At 48.0% G+C, this 22873-nt stretch overlaps 1 protein-coding gene across 1 annotated transcript in view; it reads right to left on the reverse strand.

Moving 5' to 3' along the window:
* Positions 1 to 5787: 5787 nt before the first annotated feature.
* Positions 5788 to 22873, reverse strand: part of SLC6A20 (solute carrier family 6 member 20) — a 40188-nt gene continuing 23102 nt past the window's right edge. Inside the window, exons 5-11 of the mRNA XM_050780513.1 lie at positions 19678 to 19788; positions 18379 to 18620; positions 17402 to 17564; positions 12731 to 12935; positions 10204 to 10363; positions 7145 to 7310; positions 5788 to 6412 (exon numbers count right to left, since the gene is read on the reverse strand). Coding sequence (XP_050636470.1) covers positions 6263 to 6412; positions 7145 to 7310; positions 10204 to 10363; positions 12731 to 12935; positions 17402 to 17564; positions 18379 to 18620; positions 19678 to 19788 — 1197 coding nt within the window. The 3' untranslated portion in view covers positions 5788 to 6262. The remainder of the gene's footprint in view (positions 6413 to 7144; positions 7311 to 10203; positions 10364 to 12730; positions 12936 to 17401; positions 17565 to 18378; positions 18621 to 19677; positions 19789 to 22873) is intronic.

A 22873-nucleotide genomic window follows, 5' to 3' on the forward strand; every position in this document is an offset into this window, starting at 1 on the left:
GCCCAAGCTAGTCTGGTGCCCAGGCATGGCTGGAAGGTGGACTGAGCTGGTCCTGTGAGCTGGAGTACAGCAGTGTCAGGGTGGTGGGCCTTCATTCATGGCAACTTGGAGCTCCCCAAGTGAATGTTCCGGCAAACCAGGTCGAAGCTGCATGGCCACATGATCTAGCCTTAAATGTCAAATGGTGTCCCTTCTATCATACTCTTTTGGTTGAAGCAGTCACAAGCCCACCTAAATACACGGACCCTATCCCTCCATGGGAGAGGTGGAAAAGCACATGTGGCCATGTCTGAAAACACGTTGGAGTTCCTGTAGGCCTTGGTCGGAGGCCCTCTTCACGTATACTCACCCTGGATGACCTCATTTAGACCTGTGACTTTAAATAACATCTCTCCACTGTGACTCCCAAATTTATATCTCTAGCCCAGACATAACCCAACCTCCAGATTCTTATGTTCAACAGGTTACTGGATATTTCCACCTGATTCACAGACATCTCAAACCTCACATGGTCAAACCACTCCTGAGTTTTACTCTGTAGGCCAGCTCTGTTCCCCACTTTCCTCATCTCCGGAAATGGCACCAGTATCCACCCAGCAGGTGAAGCTCTTTATCCCCCTTTCCCTTAGCTGGGCATCCAACCCAGCAGCAACACTTGGCAACTTTCCCTCCAAAGTATAGCTCAAGCTTGCCTATTTTTCTCCATATCCATTCCCACATCCATGCTGCCATCATCTTCCATGGGTTTACTACAGTAGCTTCTGGAGTGATTTTCCAGCCTCCCCTTATGCCCCACTCCCATCCATCCTCCGTGGCAACAGTGATCTTTCAAATATAAATCAGATCTTGCCAGACCCCACAGTGAACCCTCAGTGGCATTCTGTTTCTCTTCAAGGAAAATGAAGCTCCTTGCTGTGGCCTGCGAGGCCTTATGTGATCTGGCCCCTGCTCACTCCTCCAAGCTCACTTCCCATCACTCGCTTTCCCATTCCAACCACAGGCCTCCTCTCTGCTCTTTCCCTCCTCAGGGCCTTTGCACCTGCTGTCACCTCTCCTGGACAGACCTTCTAGGAATTTTAATGACTCGTTTGTTCTTTAAATTTCAGTTCACAAAGCTCCTCAACCGCTTAAAGTACTGTCCTGTTAACGCCACCACATCGGGCCATTTATTTGCTTCTTAGACATGATCACAGTCTGTAATCATATCATCTATTTGTTATGCATCATTGTCTCCTTTTCCAGAATGTAAGTGCCATAAAGGCCAGCGACTGTGTCTATCCTGTTCACCATTGCCCCGGCGCATACCAAGGGCCTGGTTTGTAATATACTATTTGGGTGATCTCAAAAAAGCCTGATCCACCCACTCTGCAGGAGGGTGAATAATAGAAAAGTGACCCACATGTAAGAGACTGGTCAGGAAATTCAGGTTAAGAATTTCCTATTTGTAGATCCACTTTTTGCCTTGCAAAGGGATGTGTAAATCTGTTATTTTTTTCTTCCCCTGACTGATACAGGGCAGAAAATCGGCTTATTTAATTCTTTACCCCAGCTTTTCTACCGATAAAGTGGCATAAGTTAATTTTTCCATGCAAAGTAACTCATACAAAAATCAAATACAATAGTTTACACACTCCTCCCCCTCAGGTGAGGCTCTGAGGTCACATTCAAACCTCATGTGGTTGTGCACGGCCCTGGCCAAAAGGAGACGCTGAGATGGGCAAGACTGCCCGGGATACTCTCAAAAGGAGTGGCAAGATTCTGCAGCAATTCCAAGGGGCTCACATTCTGTTTTAAATCTGGCCAATTAGAAATTTTTTTTCTAACTTTTCTTGTGGACTCTCTCATCTTCCCATGATAGACTTCATCCACTGCATTGGTGCAGTCTCACGGGTTACATGAGGAGGTTACGTGGAAAAGCGTGGTGGAAAAAAAATTTGGATGGATTTGCTCCCTCTTATTTTCCATTTTTTCAAAATTAGCTTGTGTTTCTACATGAGGAAAATCTTGTGTTGAGAGAGGTCTTAAACTGTATCCAGTAAGTGACAAAAGCAAATCCAAAAACAAAAAACTGTAGATACACTTGCTTAGTTATTTACTATGACAATTGCTAAAAAACAAATATTTCCCTACTCAATTTCTTGGAGCTAAATCAAGGTTTACTATGTTTCCAGTAAAAACAGAAAACTTTCCGGAGTCCATGATCTGGCCATCGCGCCATGGCGACTACTAAGGGCACAGGGATGGAATGTCCCTTTTTCTCTCCAGCTTATTGGAGGGTGAGTGGACAAATGTCGACATGGCCACTTTTGTGCAGTACCTAGGAAATGGCTAAGAACACTTTTTGAGATAGGATTGATTACTGGCTCAAGAGGATTCTTGAGAAATGCTCTGCTCTTCATGAAATTCACAGAAACGAGACATTTTCATCTGGAGCACATTATTCTGTAACAGTGGTGCTTCATCTGTTTGAGTTCCATGAGCAGAAACTATTCTGTAGAAGTAGCTCTTCCATATAATTGGAAATGCTCAAAAATGCTTTTTTAAAATTTATTTATTATTTTTTGTTTTTGTTTTTGTTTTGAGACAGAGTCTCGCTCTGTCACCCAGGCTGGAGTGCGGTGGCATGATCTCGGCTCACTGCAAGCTCCACCTCCTGGGTTCACGCCATTCTCTTGCCTCAGTCTCCCGAGTAGCTGGGACTACAGGCGCCCGCCACCACGCCCAGCTAATTTTTTATATTTTTACTACAGATGGGGTTTCACCATGTTAGCCAGGATGGTCTGGATCTCCTGACCTCGTGATCCGTCCACCTAGGCCTCCCAAAGTGCTGGGATTACAGGCGTGAACCACTGTGCCCAGCCCAAAAATGCTTTCAAATTTTGTTTTGTTTTGTTTTGTTTTTTGAGACGGAGTCTTGCTCTGTCGCCCAGGCTGGAGTGCAGTGGCCGGATCTCAGCTCACTGCAAGCTCTGCCTCCCAGGTTTACGCCATTCTCCTGCCTCAGCCTCCCGAGTAGCTGGGACTACAGGCGCCTGCCACCTCGCCCGGCTAGTTTTTTTGTATTTTTTAGTAGAGACGGGGTTTCACCGTGTTAGTCAGGATGGTCTCGATCTCCTGACCTCGTGATCCGCCCGCCTCGGCCTCCCAAAGTGCTGGGATTACAGGCTTGAGCCACCGCGCCCAGCTCAAATTTTTAAGTCATTTTATAAAATGAAAATATTCCTCAATGTACCACCCATATCCTTTCTTTTTTAAAGGGGTCCTCTCGATTTGGCTGCACATTGCAATCACCTAGGGAGTTCTGGGGGCTATGGAGGCCCAGGTCTTGCTTCCAGAAGGTCTGATGGGTGGCCCCAGGGTGTGGTGTGAGCATCTGGAGTTTTAAATGCTCCAGAGGTCGGAATGGGTTGCAAGGTGGGGACACTGAGTAAGGTCATGATATAGGACATTCATCTTTTCATTCCTGAGGCTACCTGGTGTTCAAGGCTTACGCACCCCGACTGATGGCTGATCCCAGGTGGCCCCGAGTTGTAAGACAGTGACCGTGAGTGGGGGTTGAGAGGAGGGCCAGACCCTCCAGGATTCAGAGCAGACTCGGTGCTGTGTTTGCCATTGAGTGTGCGTGCTCTTCAAGCCTGGACAGCAGGGTTTTTTTGACATAAAAGAACCACCTGATAAGAAGATTGAATCCGTGGGGTACGTGCTGGCTCATACATTTGAAAGTCAAGTGATCTTTTGATAACTGGACAATCAGGTGAAGCTGGAAGTATTGATGAGATGGTTGCTGAAGACAGTAGAAGACCTTTCTAAAGCCTATTTTTGCTGTAAGAGAATTTTACAGCATAAAAATAAAAAGACATCTCTGGCCAACGTCCCAAGTGAGTGTTTGTTTGTGTCTTCAAAGATGTCTGTGCAAATATATCCGCAGAGACTCTCCAGAATTCCATAGTCTCAAGGAAGCACTGGACGTTAGAGCAGGAAGGGACCTGCTCACTTTAGGGGTAACCTTGACCTACTTTATTGCAGTTAAAAAAAGAAAATTCTCAGGGTGGACTTGAAGGGGGCCAGCCCCTCCACACCTGTGGGTATTTCTCATCAGGTGTGACGAGAGACTGAGAAAAGAAATAAGACAGAGAGACAAAGCATAGAGAAAGAACAGTGGGCCCAGGGGACCGAAGCTCAGCATACAGAGGACCCGCAATAGCGCCGGCCTCTGAGTTCCCTCAGTATTTATTGATCATTATTTTTACTATCTTCGTGAGAGGAGTGTAGCAGGGCAACAGGTGGGGAAATGGTCAGCAGGGAAATATGTGAGCAAAGGAATCTGTATCATGAATAAGTCCAAGGAAAGGTACTGTGCCCAGATGTGCACATAGGTTAGATTTATGTTTCTCTTTACCCAAACATCTCAGTGTAGCAAAGAGGAACAGAGCAGTATTGCGGCCAGCGTATCTCGCCTCCAGAATAGAATGAATGGGAATGGTCAGCTTTACACCGAGACATTCCATTCCCAGGGACAGGCAGGAGACAGAAGCCTTCCTCTTATCTCAGCCTCGAAGAGGCCTCCCTCTTCCGCTACTCCTCCTCAGCACACACCCTTTACGCATGTCAGGCTGGGGGACAGTCAGGTCTTTCCCTTACCATGGGGTCATATCTCAGGCTGTCTCAGTGGAGGGAAACCTTGGACAATACCCAGGCTTTCTTGGGCAGAGGTCCCTGCGGCTTTCCGCAGTGCATTGTGTCCCTGGTTAATCGAGAATGGAGAATGGCGATGACTTTTACCCGGCATACTGCCTGTGAACATATTGTTAACAAAGCACATCCTGCACAGCCCTAAATCCATTAAACTTTGATTCAATACAGCACATGTTTCTGTGAGCGCAGGGTTGGGGCTAAAGTTACAGGTTAACAGCATCTCAAAGCAGAAACAATTTTTCTCAGTACAGATCAAAATGGAGTTTCTTATGTCCTCCTTTTCTACATAGACACAGTAACAGTCTGATCTCTCTCTCTTTTCCCCACAGGGACTAATGTGATATCAGAGATACGGTGTGTCTTCAGCTACAAGATGCTCTGTTTGAATTATATACATTTCAGAAAACTTATGTACAGATGAATCATTTAAAATGAATTGTAAGTGGTATTGTGGTCTTGATAGAGTTGGCCACGATGTCCAAATGTAATATTAAGCCTATGGGAAAAGTCAGATCCACTTCTTTTTTTTGAGTCAGAGTCTTGCTCTGTCACCCAGACTGGAGTGCAGTGGCATGATCTCAGCTCACTGCAACTGCCACCTCCTAGGTTCAAATGATTCTCGTGCCTCAGCAGCCGGAGTAGCTGGGATTACAGGCCTGTGCCACCACTCCCAGCTAATTTTTTTTTGTATTTTTAGTAGAAACGGGGTTTCGCCATGTTGGCCAGGCTGGCCTCGAAATCCTGACCTCAAGTGATCCACCTGCCTTGACCCCCAAGGTGCTGGGATTACAGGCGTGAGCCACCATGCCCAGCTAAGATCCACTTTCATCCTCACAGTGGCTCCTGACTCCTTTTCCAATGCACCAAGACACCACGGAGGGATGTCTGCGCAGACTTCTAATGTGGTTTGCGGTTGCAAACTGTCGTTGGGGCAATTTTTTGTAGAAAGGTCTGGTCCTGGACCCACTGTCAGAGAACTTAGAGAAAGGTTCCCTGTGGGGGTCCCAAACAAAGATCTTCTTTCTTTATAACCTGTCATCCTAAGATTTAAAGGGTGGAAGGGGAACACAGAAATTGCATATTCACTACAACTCAAAAAAGAAGATAATTAATTTTGCACCAGTGACAAATATGTCATCTTAGGCACTTCGAAACTCCTTAAATGGATCTAAAAATATTTGTCCTCTAATATTTTGGTGTCTCTTCAGCCAAAAACAAAAATTGCTTAAATTTGGTCCCATAAGAATTATAGTCATATTTTAGTTCGCAATGTGCCCTAATTCTAGGACTTTCCTGGAATGAAGGACCGCCGTTATCTTTGAGACTGGCTTTCATAGCCCGCCCCCTTCGATGATGAGGAGGCAGGCGCCGGGGAGGAAGGGCGGCCTCCGGAGGGTGTGCGTTCTCCCAAGGGAGTCTTCTTCCTGCACACCTTCCTCATCTTGTTTAGACACTCAGGAAGTTGACGGGCTGAGCACTTCTGGCTTAAGCATTTGAAAAAGCAGCAGAGGAGTTTCCGCCTGTAAATAGTATCCGTAAAACTGTGAGCGGCTGGGAAGCCCACATCTCAGGCCACGGGGGCCGCGTCTCCCCTCTTGAGGTGATGCAGAACAAAAGTCCCCAGGGCCACCAGGGGGATGCACATGGTGGAGGAGGCCACAAGCAGCCCAATGACAGCCAGTGCATAGGCCGGGTAATCTTTGGTCACAAGCTGGCCCTGAAAGGAGAGACTGAGTGTCAGCAGAGAGCACCTGCTGAGAGCACTGCCCCTGGGCCTCAGGGCCGCCACCCGTGATGCGGAGGCGGTGTGACGTGGGCAGAAAGCATGTGGGGCCGGTGTCCTTACTCCTGGGGCCACCAGCTCTGCAATTCACTAGCACATGTGCCAGGGGCCTAACCGCCCTCACCTTCTTTTTCTTCCATAAACTAGGAATAATAGTAACTACTTGAACCAGTGGGTGTAGAGCTATTGTTTGGAGCTACCCATAATAAATAATCATGGTAATAATCAAGCACCTTACGTCTAAGGCAACATTCAGGGCACCTAAAATATAGGGGACTACTCTTAGCCCGGAATGGAACTTTCCATGAAGGTAGCAATGTTCTCTATGAGTGCTGTCTGCTGTGGTGGGCGCGGAGGGCAGCGCTGCTCAAGAGGCAGGAGCTGGCGCCTTCGCAGCGGGAGTTTTTCTCAGCGTCCAGGGGACAGGTCAATGGGGAAGCTGTGGAGCAGTGCCTTCCTCTCGCCCCACTGAAGCATATACCTAAAAACTCAAAGCCCAGTTCCTCTGTCCTGGGCTATTTCTAAAATGCCTCAGTGATATTTCCATGTCGTGACAAATAACCTACCCACACTGTGGAAACAGTTCCCTGGTTTCAGACAACGAATGGCCCATGCTTTCGGGTGACCGTGGGGGCCCAGCGCCAGCCCTGCAGGGACAGCAGATACCTGGGAGGCATCCCAGGCTTGGTACTTCAGCGTCCCCGTGAGGATGTAGTCACTCAGGTAGAAGACAAAGAGGCTGACAATCAGTAGTGGGCTTACGCCAGCCCACATCACCTTCCAGTACCAGCTCACAGCTCGGCCAGTCATGGCCTTAAGGTCACTTTCAAATCTATTTGGAAAACGGGGAGAGAAAGTCTGGATTATCCAGGCTGCGGAGGTGAGGGCGTCCAGCTTACCCGTCCCTGTTCACAGAGGAACATTCTGTTCTAGGTGGTAACTGATGTCTGAGTTTGGCCACTGGACTCCTCTGTGACACCTTCTTGAGAGAGCAGTGCCGCGGTGGGGAGGGGAGAAGGGCTGAGACTGCCCAGGAAGGGTGACGGAGCAAGCACGCTGTGGAGAGTGGACGTCAGAAGATACCTTCCCAGTGCCAGCCTTCAGACGAAGGTTGCTGGCATAGCCCAGAGGGCAGCTTCCAGGAATGGTGGGCACAGGCAGCAAGGGAGGGACATTTGTTGGGCTGCTCATCAACAACAGGGGCTTCTTGGGCAGCTCTGCCCACCCCCCAATCCAGCCCACTGCTGTCAGTCAGTGACTCCCTTTCCCAGTAAACGCCACGGAGCAGAATCACTTGGTCCACTGAAACCAGAGCAGGTTTTCTGGGACAGAAGAAGAGCCAACCTCGGACTGAAGGCCTTCCCGTAGCCCTGGCCTGTTGGAGCTGGTCTAGAGCGGCCAGGACAGTGAGGCCCAAAGGCGTTGCCCACAGCCACCATCACCATCTCCATCATTCCTGTAGCTCTCTCTTTTCCCTCTTCTTTACTTTTCAACCTACATTTAGCAGCAACACAACAGCAGCCAGTTTCTCATAGACTTGACAGGCTAAGTACACGTATTTTTGAGTACACATACACAGTATAAAAAGTATCTTTGGCATTTTGGGAGATGTTGGCCCAACGAAACTCCCCATTTCACACAGGAGGAACCAAGGCCCAGGGTTGCAATGCCATCTGCCTTAGGGCTTGGTAAAGACCAGGCCCAGAACCTGGGTTGGCCTCCTGCCTCCGGCCCAGAGCCTTTAAACCTGCTCCCTACAGCGGGAGAGGCAGCCTTGGCGGGAGGGGCTGGGGTGGTGTGGGTGTGACGTCACCGGCTGCAGCCACAGCCCCTCCCTCCCTGGGACCTGCTGCATGTCCTGGGTGTCCACGCAAGGCTGTGCGGAGACCACCACCTGCCCTTTGCTGCTGCTGACATAGTGGGACTCTAGGCTGTAGGCCATGAAGGCTCATGTATGTGATGTGGAAATCTGGGGCTTTCAAAAATCGGACAGGTGAAAAAGTGTTGGGGGGTCCTCTTGTCCCTTCACACCCCCATTACCCCCCGCTTTCTGGATGGAGAAAGTTGGGAAGAGCTGGCTGCAGAAAAGCCCCAGGACACTGTCGCTGGGTGGTCACTAGATGGCGGTGTCCCCTGAGCAAGCCGAAGCCCTCCCCACCTACCACTTACAGTCAGTCCACCTACAACATCTCCAAGGCACGTTTGTTTCCGCCTGTCTCCCTTCGCCAGCCCCTTTTTGATGGACTTGTGCCCCTCACTGATCTAGTGACCTCCAGTGGGCCCTAGGTTCTGTTCCTCTCTCCCAACCTTCTCTTTTTATCCTGAAACACTCACCCTCTCAGTGACCAATCTCTTTCTCCCTCTAGACTGGCATTTCCTAGGTGACCAGGGATTTTCCCAGTTTTAACACTGAAAGTTCCACATCCCAGAAAACCCCTCAATCCTGGGGAAACAGGGAGAGCCGGTCCCCCTAACGCTAGTGTCCTCGAAATGTTAGTAGCTAAGGGTGGGAGTGGGGTGAGCGGAGGGTGAAAAGGCATTCCTTGACCAAGTAAGTCTGGAAATGCTGCAATTCTAACCCTCTCTTTGGGATCCATAACTGTCTTTAAGACTCTGAGAAGTCCTACAGGAAAGACATCGATTTGGCTTTGTTTAACTTATGTCCTGAAATGAATGGACCGTGGGAGATTCCGCAGCATGGCACAGGACCCTGGCCTTTGCAGGGACATAGCAGGGAATGCTGCTTCAGGAATGCCTGCCTCCCAGAGTGTTGTCAATGTCTCCCTCCCCACCCCGAACCAGCATGGAAGATCAAAAAGACTGGGGAAGAGAGCAGAAAACAACGTGGCACAGCCTCCTCGCCCAAACTGGTGCCCACTTGAGCAGCGCTGCCCAAACTGAGGTGCCTCAGGCCCCCCGGACGTAGCGTGAAGATGTAGGATCTGATTCAGCAGGACGGGGTGGGTCCGAGCTTCTACAGTCCCAATGAGCGCCTTGTTGCTGCTGCTCCCGCTCTAGGGACCACACTTGGGGTAGCAAAGCTCTCTAGGCCAGTGATTCTCAAAGCGTGGGTGCCAGACTCATCTGGGAACCTGCTAGAAATGTGAATTCTTGGCCTTCCCCAGGCCTGCCTGATCAGAACCTTGGGTGTGAGTCCCGCAGCTGTGTTTGACCAGCCCAAGGGACTGTGAGGCACACTCGAGTTTGAAGGCTGCTCTAGACTGGTGGCTCTTGCCCCAGCTGCACATTCCATCACCTGGGGAGAATGAAAACATTCCAGTCCTGTGCTGTGCACTGGGATTGAGAACCTCACTGACTAAATTTTCAATCTGCCAAATTTTCTAAGGTCTAAGTTATCAACTGCACTTTGGTCAGGGTTCTGGGAAAATACTGATGTTGGCCAATGATCAGAGCATCCAGTGCCTGGAGGCACAATTCCCTGCCCCAGTAAGCTGTGGGGGTCCAGCAGGGTCGACCCTAAAACATCCTGTGATACAAAGCAAAAGTACGGGAATAGAGAGAAAGATATTCACTGAAGCAAACTGAGCGTGGAATAGGGGCAGAGCATTAGCTGAGATCTGCGGGCAAAGAACAAACATTGAGTAACAATGCCAAGCTTAAGGAAGAGGGGAAAATGTGTATCAAGAAACAGCTGTTTTCCTTGAGGGGTGTGGCCTCTGTGGCTGTGTTTTCCCTGCGCAACTAGGGGTCCTGGGCCTCCTCACCTCCTCAACCCGTACACGTAGCACACGGCAATCGTCTCCACCAGCACGATGAGCAGCAGGGACAGTGTGGCCGCGTAGTCGTTGAATATATCAAACCAGTAGTTCCCAGCCTCCATGGTGAACACCATGCCGATGGCACAGTTGACAAGGCACACCAGACCTGGGGGCCACAAGACCAGCTGCTCACCTGCCCAAAACCCCCCACTACTGCTCACCAGTTTTCTAAGGGACAGCGGGGCCACTGGCCTTCGGGGGACCTTGGCTGATTGGTTCATCCACATGGGTTGAAAGAGCTGTCGTGGGTTGGACTCTCTGAAGGTGTGTGCCATGTGTGTGGGGCAGGGGGCACAATGGTGTCCCGAAGTGTGTCAGCAGGAGTCACTGATGTTGACTCACTGAGCTGCCCTGCAGGGGAGGCAGAGCTTCAAGCTCAATGAACAAGCAGACGTGGTGGGCACTGCCATTCCAGGATCCCGCCCAGGCTGTGGGTCTGCAATTCTAACCCTCTCTGTTTATCCCAACAACTCAGCCCTGGAGCTTATGAGAAAAGAATCAGGGGAGGAGGCTTGAATATGGGGTGGCCCCATAAGGACTTCCTAGAGAGGACTTGCATCCACCAAGAAGGGGGTGGGGCGGGGAAGAGACACATGTCCTCCAAGATCCTCCCACGTGCCAGGCACTTGCAATGCGTTGGACCCTTAGGCCTCTGAGGCAGATGTCCGGAGCCCCCTTTCACTGATGGGAAGGCAAGGCTCAGAGATGTCCAAGGCTCCCCCGACGTCCCATAGCACGTCAGTGGCAGAGTGAGGATTCAGATCCAGGCCCTTTAGCCTCCAGAACCTGGGCCTTCATCCCAGGCTCCTCCAGTTGCCTCCCCTGGGGACCCCATGCGTGTCTGAGTCTAGAGCCCACACCTGCCCTTTCGACTACCACACCGTACACTGCTTGCTACCGAGCCCTCCTGCCATCCTGACGGGGACACACAAGGAGAAAGGGACCATGCGCTGGCCAAGGGCTACAGGCACACCTAGTGTTGGCTACAGAGACCAGGTCCGAGGAAGGGGGCTAAGTGCTGCTGGACTCTGAAGAGGTGGGGGCAACTCCAACTGGAGTGGTCGGGGCTTGAAGGAGATGGCCTGGGAGCTGGGTTTGATTCGTCCTGCATGTGGAGGAATGGTGTCTTCAGAGGCAGAGGTGTAGGCCACAGGGTCCTTGAGGCACTCTGGTTGCAGATGGGCCAGGGAATGAAACCATGAGAGATGTAATTGGAAAAGCCAGCTCATTTCCTAAGAACTGAAATGTCCATCAACAGCAGAATGGATAAAGAAACTGGTATGTGATCTTACAATGGATTATTATATAGGCAGAAAAAGGGGCAGACGATTGCTGCTCGAAACATGAGTGGATCTCACAGGTAGATTCTGAGTGAAGAAAATAGGTGCAGAGTATGTACAGCAGGACTTCGTTCATATGAAATTCAAGAACAGGAAGGCCAGGCGCAATGACTCATGCCTGTAATCCCAGTACTTTGGGAGGCCGAGGCAGGTAGATCACTTGAGGTCAGGAGTTTGAGACCAGCCTGGCCAACACGATGAAACCCTGTCTCTACTAAAAATACAAAAATTAGCCAGGCATCATGGTGTGCACCTGTAATCCCAGCTACTCAGGAGGCTGAGGCACGAGAACAGCTTGACCCTGGGAGGCGGAGGTTGCAGTGAGCCAAGATCGCACCATTGCACTCCAGCCTGGGTGACAGAGTGAGACTGTCTTTAAAAAAAAAAAAATAGGAAAAAAAAACCCTAAAACGTAGAAGTCAGAATAGAGGTGAAGTCCGAGGGTGCATATTTCCTGGGAAGGGGTGTGAAGGAGCTGTCTAGGGTGTGGAAAATGTTCTGTATCTTGACCTAGGTGGTGGTTCCTCGAGTGGACACATATGTAAAATCCACTGAGTTTGTACTTAAGAATTGTACACTTTATAATGGTCATAGTTCAGGCTGGGTGTGGTGGCTCACGCCCATAACCCCAGCACTTTGGGAGGCTGAGATGGGCAAATTACCTGAGGTCAGGAGTTCAAGACCAGCTTGGCCAACATGGTGAAACCCCGTCTCTACTAAAGACACAAAAATCAGCCAGGTGTCATGGCATGCACCTGTAATCCCCGCTACTTGGGAGAGTGAAGCAGGAGAATCACTTGAACCCGGGAAATGGAGGTTGCAGTGAGCCAAAATCACGCCACTGCACTCTAGCCTGGTTGACAGAGTAAGACTCTGTCTGAAATATATATAATATACTTCAATGAAAACAAACAAAAGCAACAGCAAGTTCTCTCCTAGCCTGGAGAACTTTGAATGTCAGGTTGGGGAGTTGGGTTGGGGTGGCCATTTCACTTCCCTGTGATGTGGAGAATGGAACGCAGCCCCCTGCAGCCACCTGAACCAGCCCATGACCCCTGAGGGAACTCTCCCCTGCTCACTCCCATGCCCTGGCCCTCCTGATCCCCGCCCCCTCCACTGGCTGGCCTGCTGACCTGAGATGGCCTCCTTGGGCAGGTGGCTGGAGATGATCTTGCTGTCTGTCAGAGGGGTGAGGATGGCCGCTGTGTTTCCCAGCATGCTCCCAATGCCCAGCATCAGCAGCATGAAGAAGTAGAGCACCGACCACAGCTGGGACACCTCCATGTTTTTAATGGCCTCCGTGTAGACGATGAATGCCAGGCCAGTGCCCTGGACGGCCTGCCCAGGGTGAGAAGACACCAGTTACATGCATGAGGGACTTACAGTCTTATTCACACATTCAGTGCTAAGCAACATGGGGGACCTTGGAAGTGGTCATGAGAAGCCACATTGTGAGGTTGGAGCTTCCATCTGCAGACCAGCCCCTTACACTTAGCTGGGTCGAAAAGGAAAGGGAGCTGCTAGGAGCTCATATATGCAAAGCACGTGAGAACTTGCAGCCAGCCTGCAACACTGAGTTCCCCTCTCCTGCCCCAACTTACGTAAATTCTGGATGAAAAAGAATAAAACAATGCATAATTTCTGCTTCTAATGTGATGACTGACTAGGTGTCCTGAAACCTCTGTGGCTGGGACCTGAGGAGGGCGGGCAGGGCCAGGGCAGCAGGAAGCAGAATTGTGGAGAGCCAGCTTGGTCAGCAGGCAACCAGGAGGGCCAGGTGCTCAGCGGTCAGGTCCCTGTGTTGGTAACGCTGTTGTGGAGATGTTAAACTATGGAAATTGAGGCTGGAACTCCTGCTTAAAGACAATCCCCCAAGGGGCTCAAAAGGGATAATAAGTTGTGTGTACTCCCTGGCTACCCACAGAAGAAGCAAAAACAAGCCCTCCCTGGGTAGAAGCCCCCCGATTTAGACACACAGGTTTCCCAGAGATTAAGCAAAGTGCTCATAAACAGGGATTTACAAACCCACAAGGAGAGAAGTCACTGTGAGTGAAGAACTACCAAGAATAAGAAATAAGATTTAGAACAACCCTCCCCAAGGGTGGCAGATGTTGGATTGTCAGATTCAGAATTGCTATGGACTGAACCGTGTCCACCTGAAATTTGTATGTTGAAACCCTAGCTCCCAATGTGACTGTATCTGGAGATAGGGTCTTTAGGAAGTAATTAAGGTTAAACGGAGTTATAATATTGGAGCCTTAATCTGACCAGACTGTGGTCTTATAGCAAGAGGAAGAGACAGAGAGAACTCTCTATTGTGTGAAGACACAGTGAGAAGATAAGTATTCATGAACCAGGAAACAGGCCTTCATCAGAAACCAAACCCTGCTGGACCTTGATCTTGGACTTCTCAGCCTCCAGGACTGTGAGACATAAATTCCTATTGCTTGCTGGGCACAGTGGCTCATGCCTATAATCCTAGCACTTTGGGAGGCTTAGGTGGGAGGATCACTTGAGCTCAGGAGTTTGAGATCAGCTTGGGAAACATAGCAAGACCTCGTCTCTACTAAAAGTAAATAAAAGAAAATAAATTTATGTTGTTTAAGCCACCCAGTCTATGATATTTTGTTATAGCAGGCTGCATTGACTAATACAAGAACACAGGTCAATTCTATAGCATACCAGCTGCTCAGAGGCATACTGAAAATAGTTGGCTTCATGTGCTAACAACAAGGGAGTGACTACTTGTAGAGAACTTAAAAACAATAGTAAAAATCTACAAAAAGTTGATATACTTTTTATTATTATCATGAGCCAGCAATTCTAAACAGTGTTAAAATACTGCTCTCCTTCTCTTGCCTATGGCCACGACTGAAACAGTTATGTATGAAATGTTTAATGAAACAAAGAATAACATTACAAAGATAAACATGTATCAAGAAACTATTGGGATGGACAAATAAATTGGAAAAAAATAGCATCTATATAAAAAATATAGTTATTGAATTAAAAGGTTCAGTTGACAATTAAATACCAGATTAGATGCAGCTGAAAAGAGAGTTAGTGAACTGAAAGATATATCCAGGAATGACTCAGTAAGACAAAAAAGGATAAGAAGATGGGAAAAATAAAAGAGAGGTTAAGAAACCTGTAGGACAGGATGAAAAAGTCACATCTAATGAAGTTCCAAAAGGAGAAAAATGAGATAATCAGAGACAATGATTATGAGATAATAGGTACGAATTTTCCAAAACTGATAAGAAACATGGATCCATAGATCCAGGAAGCCCAACCTCACCTAGGCCTAGAGTGGATAAATAAAAATATATTCATGCCATGTCTAGATTGCAGAGGCCAAAGACAAAGAGAAGATCATGAGAAAGAGAAAAAACTGCTTGCTTACAAAGAATGAAATAAAATTTCAACAGCAACAATGGAAGCCTGAATCACATAGCAAACATCTTCAAAGTGTTGAGAGAAAATAACTGTTAACCTGGAATTTTCTACGCTGAGGAAAAATATCTTTAAAAGATAGATGCCAATTACAGAATAAAATTTAAGAAAACTGCTCTAAATGAAAGTATTTTAAGGAAAAACCTTTGGAGACACTGGGATGCAAGAAAGAATGGTGAACAAATAAAATGGCAAACATGTAGGTAAATACAAGAGCTGTATAAAATAATAATAATGTCATGTCCAGTGTATGGGGTTAAAAAGACAGAACTAGACAACAATCATTTAAAATGGGAGCAATAAAATGAAAGTACTCTAAAGTCCTTTTGAATTTTGGGAAGGAGGTCAAGATGCTGTTTAACTTTAGACTTTATTAAGTTAAATATGAAAGGAAAATTTCAAGAAGAAATCAAGCAGCCAAATTCCAAACAGCAGGGAATAAAGTGGAATGAGGAAAGAAAAGAAAGAAAGAAAGAAAAAAAGAACAAAGCAACAGGAAAAACGAAGTCTAGATAAATCAATAACCAACCATGTAATTCTTGGCTGTAGAGCCAAGCTCAGAAGTAGTGAGGAAAACTCCCAGGTGCCAAAACCATAAAGGAAAGTTGAAGTGAAAGCACTGAATAGGTGCGGAAGCTGAAGGACCTCATGGATCACCTGAACAGGACCTAGGCCTTGAAGGCTGGGGTTTCGGGGCTGCGGTCTGATGCCTGCCCAGGGAAGTAGGCTCATGCCACAGGCCAGTGCAAGCATGGAGCTAGGGCTGAACAAGCAGGAGAAAAAAGCATTGCCTAACTCATGAAATGACCTACAGTGGTTGTACCCAGGAAACAAAGTGCCAAACAAACCAAACCCAACCAACCAACCACCCCAAAAATACCAACCTCCAAAGTAGCTTACTGGCAACCAGAGCCACAGGCCCTCCCTACTCTCTACCCTTGAAAAGCATTACCTAGGAACACTCTGTAGAAATAATCTCTAGAAGTGTTTACTTTAAATATAAGAATTAGACAAATATGCCCACTATCACTTCTACTCCCATGTGCTAGAAATCCTAGTGAATACAATAAGAACAAGGGAATGAGATATAAGCATTGAAAAGAAAAATGCAAAATTCAGTCTGCAGGCGATAGGACAGTTTAACATAGAAAACTGAAGCAAGTCTATAGCTAAATGTGAGAATTAATAAGAAAATTCATAAAGGTTGCTGGATACAAGGTCAACATACAAAATTTTTAGCTTCCTTTTGCAACAAAAACAAACAATGATAGAATGAGGGGAAGAGACACCATTCACAATACAATAAAACAGTAAGGTAATAGAAATCTAATGAAAGATGTGCCAAGATGTTCATAGAGAAAGTTAGCTGAAGAATATTTTAAAAGACCTGAGTGAATGAGAGAAAGTATGCTCCTAAGTCGAATGTCACAATTCAAAAGATATTAATTCTCCCCAAATTACACTATAAAATCAATGCAAGTCTAGTAAAAATTCCCTAGATTTTTTTCCAATGAAACTTATCAAACTGATCCTCAAACTAATGTGAAAAAATAAAGCTCCCAGCACAGCAGAGATAATTCTGTAAAATATAAAGATGACTTTCAGTAGCAAAAATTAAAAAAAAAAACCTCCAAATGTCTATTAGTAAGGGAATGGATAAATTGCAGTATACTTGTGTGATGGAATAAAATGCAGCATTTAAATGAACAATGAGGTTCCGCATGTGTTATTGTGGACAGATCTCAAAATTAAAATGCTGAATGAGAGAAGTATCTTTCCAGACCATTTATGCCTATTTAAAAACTGCCGACATAGGAGTCCAAAGGCTTGTTGGAAAAAAATAAAATAAAATAAAAACTGCCAACAAAACAATGATATTATTTAAGAATACATGAATGGGTATAAAAATGTAAAATATAAAATATAAAAATGAAGGTTCTTGCCTCTGGTGAGTAGGGAAAACAAAGGGGACTTTTTAACTTCATCTTTGAAACGTTCTTTCCCTTTATATAAAGAAAATCTGAACTCAAAATGACAAAATGTTTATAATGGATCTTTCTGAGTGGTATATATATGGGTGTTTGTTATATTATTCTCTCTACTTTCCTGTATTTTAAAAGCTTAGAAACACAAAAGAAAAAGAACGGACAGAGAGGTTACTGTAACTAGCATTCTCCAGCAGCCCTCAGGAGAGTGGTGGTAAAGCCTCTCTTCTTGGAGTTGCAGGAAAAGTTATTCAAGATACTTCTTCATTTTTATGGACCTCACCTAGCTCCCAAGTCAGCAGCTCACCAAGGTCCCCATGAGTGTGTGGAGAGAAGACAGTCCCCAGCCTTGCCTGGGCACGTTACCGTGTCTAGCTCCGACTCCAAGCTGCAGTTTTTGATGTGCGGGAACACCTCGCTGTATTTGCTTGGGTAGGCAGATGCGAGGTAGCCCTTCACCTGCTCCAGGTTGCTGGCCGTCAAAAAGCCATCTTCAAGGTCAAAAGTGTTGGTCAGCAGCAGACTCACCCTGCAGAACACACCATCGGACCGACCTTCACTGATCAGAAAGGCAGCTGTCACCAAAGCCGCCCGTCAGCCTCTTCTTTTCTGATTAGGTGAGGAAAGGGAACCTGTTGCTTGGTGACCTTTTAAAGGGCGGGGTGATTTTGAATGGCACTGAAGAAGCCTCAGATATGAACAATGATGACAACAGGCACCAAACTCACACAGCTAGGCTCTTTTAACCTCTGGACCAACATAGTCCAGCAGAAGTTTCCGTGCTGATGAAAATGTTCTCTATCTGGGCTGTCCCATTTGGCACTCACTGCCACATATGGCAACTGAGTACTTGATGGTGGACACTGAGCAACTGATTGAAAGTAACATGGGAATATGAATTAAGTTGCATTGATGTAAATGTAAATTTGTAAACAGCCACTTGTGGCTGGTAACTACCCAACTGGACAGCATACCTCCTGGATGATGTCCATGTATTTTGGGCAAGGCGCCACAGAAAGTGTATCCTGCAATCTCTGTGGCTTAGCTAGAGGCTTCTTGGTTACTTTTGAGGTTGGGGAGATGGGGTAGAAGAAACAAAGTTTGATTGTCGTATGTCCTATTACGCTAAGTGCTCGCAACACATTAACGTGCCCTCGTCCCTGCCAGGCAGATGTTGACATGCCCCAGGGCCCCCAGCAACTGGTGGTGGTATAAGGAGTCTGAACGTGAGCCCTGGATTGAGGACTCCAAAACTGGTGCACTTTGCCCCAGCCCTTGCCCAGGCGACCCTTCAGCTCAGAGCTCAGGGAGGCCTGGGACTCGGTGGGACAGCCCGAGCTTACTTCTTCAAGCAGTTTTCATAATTGAAGGTGGCCTTGAAGCCATAGATGGAGAAGGTGACGATGCTGGCAAATATGGAGGTGAAGCTGTTGATGAGGGACACAATGATGGCGTGCTTCTGGCAGTTGTTGGATGGCTCATTGTAGCTGGCGAAGGCGATCAGGCTGCCAAAGCCCAGGCCGAGTGAGAAGAAGATCTGGGTGGCTGCATTGACCCAGGCCTTGGGGTTGGCCAGCTGTTCCATCTGGAAGGCCAACAGGGACAGGGCTGATGAGCCCTGGGTGAGATTCCAAACAAACACTTAGACCCTCAACAGGAGAGTAACCCAGAGAGGGGAAGGAGCTCGCCTACAGCACGCAGCCATCGGGGCACCCCTGGGACTGGAGACCAGCTCTTCTGGCCGCATCCACTCCCTGGCAGATGAAACACACAGCTCAAGCTGCACACCTCCCATGGCTAAGGTGCTGTGGAGAATACAGGTGTTATGTGGAGGATATAAGGTGCTACGTATCTTCTACAGCACTTCAGTCATAGGAGGTGTGTAACCAGAAGCAGCTATGCTCACCACTATACATCAGTGCAGAGGTGTGCAATGGAATACTGCAGGGTAAAATAATTAAAACACACACGGAGCCCTGATTCACAGGCAGATACTGCACAGGTCTGGGCATTCAGAGATGGAGGTGGTGTGGCCTGGCAGGGGAGGTCTAGGTGTGGGTTGACTCTCGGCACTGACATCAGGGGGCGTTTGGAATGGGGAAGGAGGAGGATGACACAGTCATTTAATTTCCAGGGGCTAGATTTGCTAAATGAAGAACTTGCCCCATCCCAAAGGCAAGAGGGCACCCTCCATGGATGAACCCTGGGTGTGGGGTGCATGAAGAGTGGGTGGGTTGGGAAGGGATTGTAGGAAACCCTGTAGGGAAACGGGTGCAGGGAACCATATGAGCCCGCAAACAAGATGACCAGAGCAGTGCTCATGGGAAAAAGCTTGGTCCAGTTTGAAAGGGGCTTGAGGTGAGGCGGTGGTGGGGGTGCAGCAGTTGGGGGACAGTGAGGATGAAAAGGAGAGGCTGAAAGACTTAATGCTCCAGAATTAACAGGGAGTGGGGACGACCTGGCTGAGGAGGTGATCCAGCGACTGCAGGTACTCCACGCTCCCACCACACCCTGGTGGGCTCACATCAGCTTCCCTGGGTACAGCGTTGGCCCACTCTCCATCTTTCCCTCTTCCCACCTGTCCTGGAAGGTGGCAGGATGAGTGAGGGGCGCCCTTAGGGACCTCCCACTTCAGCCCGTACCTTGGGAGTGAACATGTACATGAGGCCGTTGGTGGCTCCATGGAGCGTGAGGCCCCTGATGAGGTAGATGATGAGCACGCAGTAGGGCAGTGATGCAGTGAAATACACCACCTGCGGGCATCAGAGGGCAGAGTCGGCCTCCCGGAGCGGTGGGGTCCACAGGACAGACCCACGCCCCACGGAACACCGCCACATCTGGGGTATTCAGGCTGCACTGCCCAGCTGCTGACAGCTGGAAAAGGCATGGAGATTCTTGGTCACACACAGGCTCTGGGTTAGGGCTGGAGAAATGGGTTGGTGGGATGTGGTCACTCACAGTTGTGACCAGCAGGACATTCCTTATTCGGTAGAGAAGAGGCAAACAGGTACCGAGCCTCTGCCTTCCACCCTCCCTTCAACCTGACCTTATTCCGGAAAGGATTTGAGGTTACCCACAAAAACACATCAGTCACATTAACATTTCAAAATTGCTAGATAAAGAAATCAGCCTGAAAAAAATATATGGGCAATCCAGTAATGAGCCCACAGGAAAAAGCAACCCATAGAATCTGTGCATTAGTCTCTACCCAGTTTCTGAGGCAGATTCAGCTCCGAGCTTCCTGGTGGCCTACACACAAAGCAGGAACACAATTAAAAGGAAAACAAAAATCTGCAGCTTGGAGAAGGACAGATTTCCCCGGGATTGGGGCCTGAGAGCAGATTGGTCATGAGTGCTCATGCAGGAAAGCAGCGACATGTAGAGTAGAGGACAATGTCTCCATAATAAATACAATAGGAAATTCAGATCTGATTTTTATGGCAACCCTCCAAAAAGGGTTTACTTCCTTAGGCTTTAACATTACACCTGAATGGACATTTTTGTCAACCAGATCTTCTTTCTCCACCAGCATGCATGGTAAGTTCAATGATGTTTTGTTAATATATTCAGTGTTCATGGTAGCGTTAGTAGTCACCTGTCATGCTCTGGGTGATTCTAACTGTCACAAAGCCATAGAATACAGACCTTCAAGTGCACGTGTACCTATCCAGGAATGGAATTTTTTCTGTAAATCAACTCATATGTGTACCAGAGCCTCATTTGTAAAGCAAATAAATATTTTGCTAGATTGTCTTTTGTGTAAGAGTTCCCTTAAAGTTTGAGTCTCTCTGTGAGAAATATGGCTGGTGGCTCATGTTCAGGTGGACTTGAATTACACTTGACCCTCCCTTCCCACTGAGGTGTGGTGTCATCTTCTTATCCATTTCCAAGGCCGCCAGAGTGGCACTCCGTGCCCTGTCACCCAGAGGACAGCAGGTGGAATGCGGGGTGTGTCTTTTATCACTGCTTCTTAGCTGAGGTTGTTGTAACTTGAGAACAGTAATAAATCCACCCAAGATTATAAGAAAAGAAACCAGATAAGAGACAGAGATGAAAAGACAGGGCACTTACTCATGACCAACATCCATCACAATGGGCACTAAGCAGGCCCTTAGGGCCAGCCCCGGGAATTTCCCTCCTTCTCCCGAGGTGAGCAAGTTTCCCGGAGGCTCATGGAGTCTCCCCAAGTGGGCAGAATTGCTGGACATGTGATCCAGCCTAACCTATTGGAAGAAACCAATTCTGACCACTCTACAGAGATTCTGGCAGGAAACAAAGGCAATTCCAACAGAGGATGCCAGGAAATGGCACATGGTCTGTGACAAGATTAGTTCCCTTTACATAGAGCTGTTGGGGTATTTTGCCATGGAGAAGGGTATGGCTGAAGCAGAGGAAATAGATGATAAGAATAAGTAAGTTTTTATGGCATGACAGGTCTCATGTAACACATTTCTAAGTGATCAGGAAAAGTAATGGTCTCTAATCTCTGTATCTGCAGATGTTACCCTCTGATCTTTTGGATCATGATCATAATAACCTGGCAAAGATAAATTACAAAAACATTTTTTATGAGCATGACAGTATGGCCAGGCTTTACGATGGGACTGAGTGAGCTGCTGCAGGTTCTAAGCTCTCTCGGGGGAAGAGCACCTGTGCTCACTCGTCCCTCTCAGCCATAGCACAGGGGGCTTTGGGGGCTTAGAGGCTGGCCATCAGGGGGTCTTGGAAACCAAAATAAAATGTCCTACCAGGCATGATACTGGAGTTGTCCCATGGGCCCTGGAATACCATGGGTAGCTCTGGTCTAATGCCTCAAGAAATACATGGGGGGTGGGGTGCAGCTGGAGGAGGCAACTCAGGTAGTCAGAGGGTGAGGACAGGTGGGCTCTTAGGACTCTCAGCAGGTGACAGTTGGAGTTGATGACATCATTAAGGCATAGAGAGAGCTATGTGGCTACCAAACCAAGGCAATGGGAAGTCTTGGGGTGAGGCTGGGCTTTGCCCTCACTAGCTGTGCCCCTGGGCAAGTCAATTTACCTCTCTGAGCCTCAGGTGAGTGGGATCATGAAATCTACCTTGAGGGGCTGTTGCCAGAATGAGACAATGTGGGTGCCCAAGCCATGTTGGGTCTACGGTGAGAAGTGACGGTGAATGAGACAGGGCGTGCTAGGCTCTGGGACATCTGCTGAAACTTCAGGCAGGTGACGGGTGATGGGAACACTGAAAGCAGATCTTCCACATGGAGCAGACTAGAGCTGCAGGAACATGTCAGCCCCAGTGAAAGTATGAGCCTTGGGATGCACCAAGAAAGGACTATGGAGATCAAGCCTGACAGCTATGGAGGGTGATTGGAAGCAGCTTAGAACAAAGGGTCGGTCTCAAACTGAGCTGAACACTAGAATCAGTTGGCAAGCTTCTAAAATCCCCCCACCCACCCCATTGCTCAGGGCACATCCCAAACTGGTTACTGCAGAACTTTGGGGGCAGGGCTAAGGCATGAGATTTTTGAAAGCGCTCCAGAAAATATCAATGTGTAGCTGAGTTGGAGAGCCAGTGGCTAGGGTGTCTTGAGGACACATACAGTCTTAAAGAAAAGCAAACTCACTGTCTGGTTGCCTGGGTGGTATGGATTTTGGGCCGACTGATACAGAAAAACTTTTTTTTTTGGTAAGAAAGTCCTTGTTTTGAGATTTAGGGTTGCAACTTTAACCACCTCTGGCCGTCTCTATAGTCATCTAGTAGGTGACTTGTCCCAGCAACACCATCTGTGCCCTCTGCCCTAACATAGCTGCTGCCTCTCCACTGCAGAGGGCACTCCCTTGGCATTGCCCAGGGTTG

This window comes from Macaca thibetana, chromosome 2 (genome assembly GCF_024542745.1).
Source record: "Macaca thibetana thibetana isolate TM-01 chromosome 2, ASM2454274v1, whole genome shotgun sequence".
In the NCBI taxonomy this organism is placed as follows: domain Eukaryota; kingdom Metazoa; phylum Chordata; class Mammalia; order Primates; family Cercopithecidae; genus Macaca; species Macaca thibetana.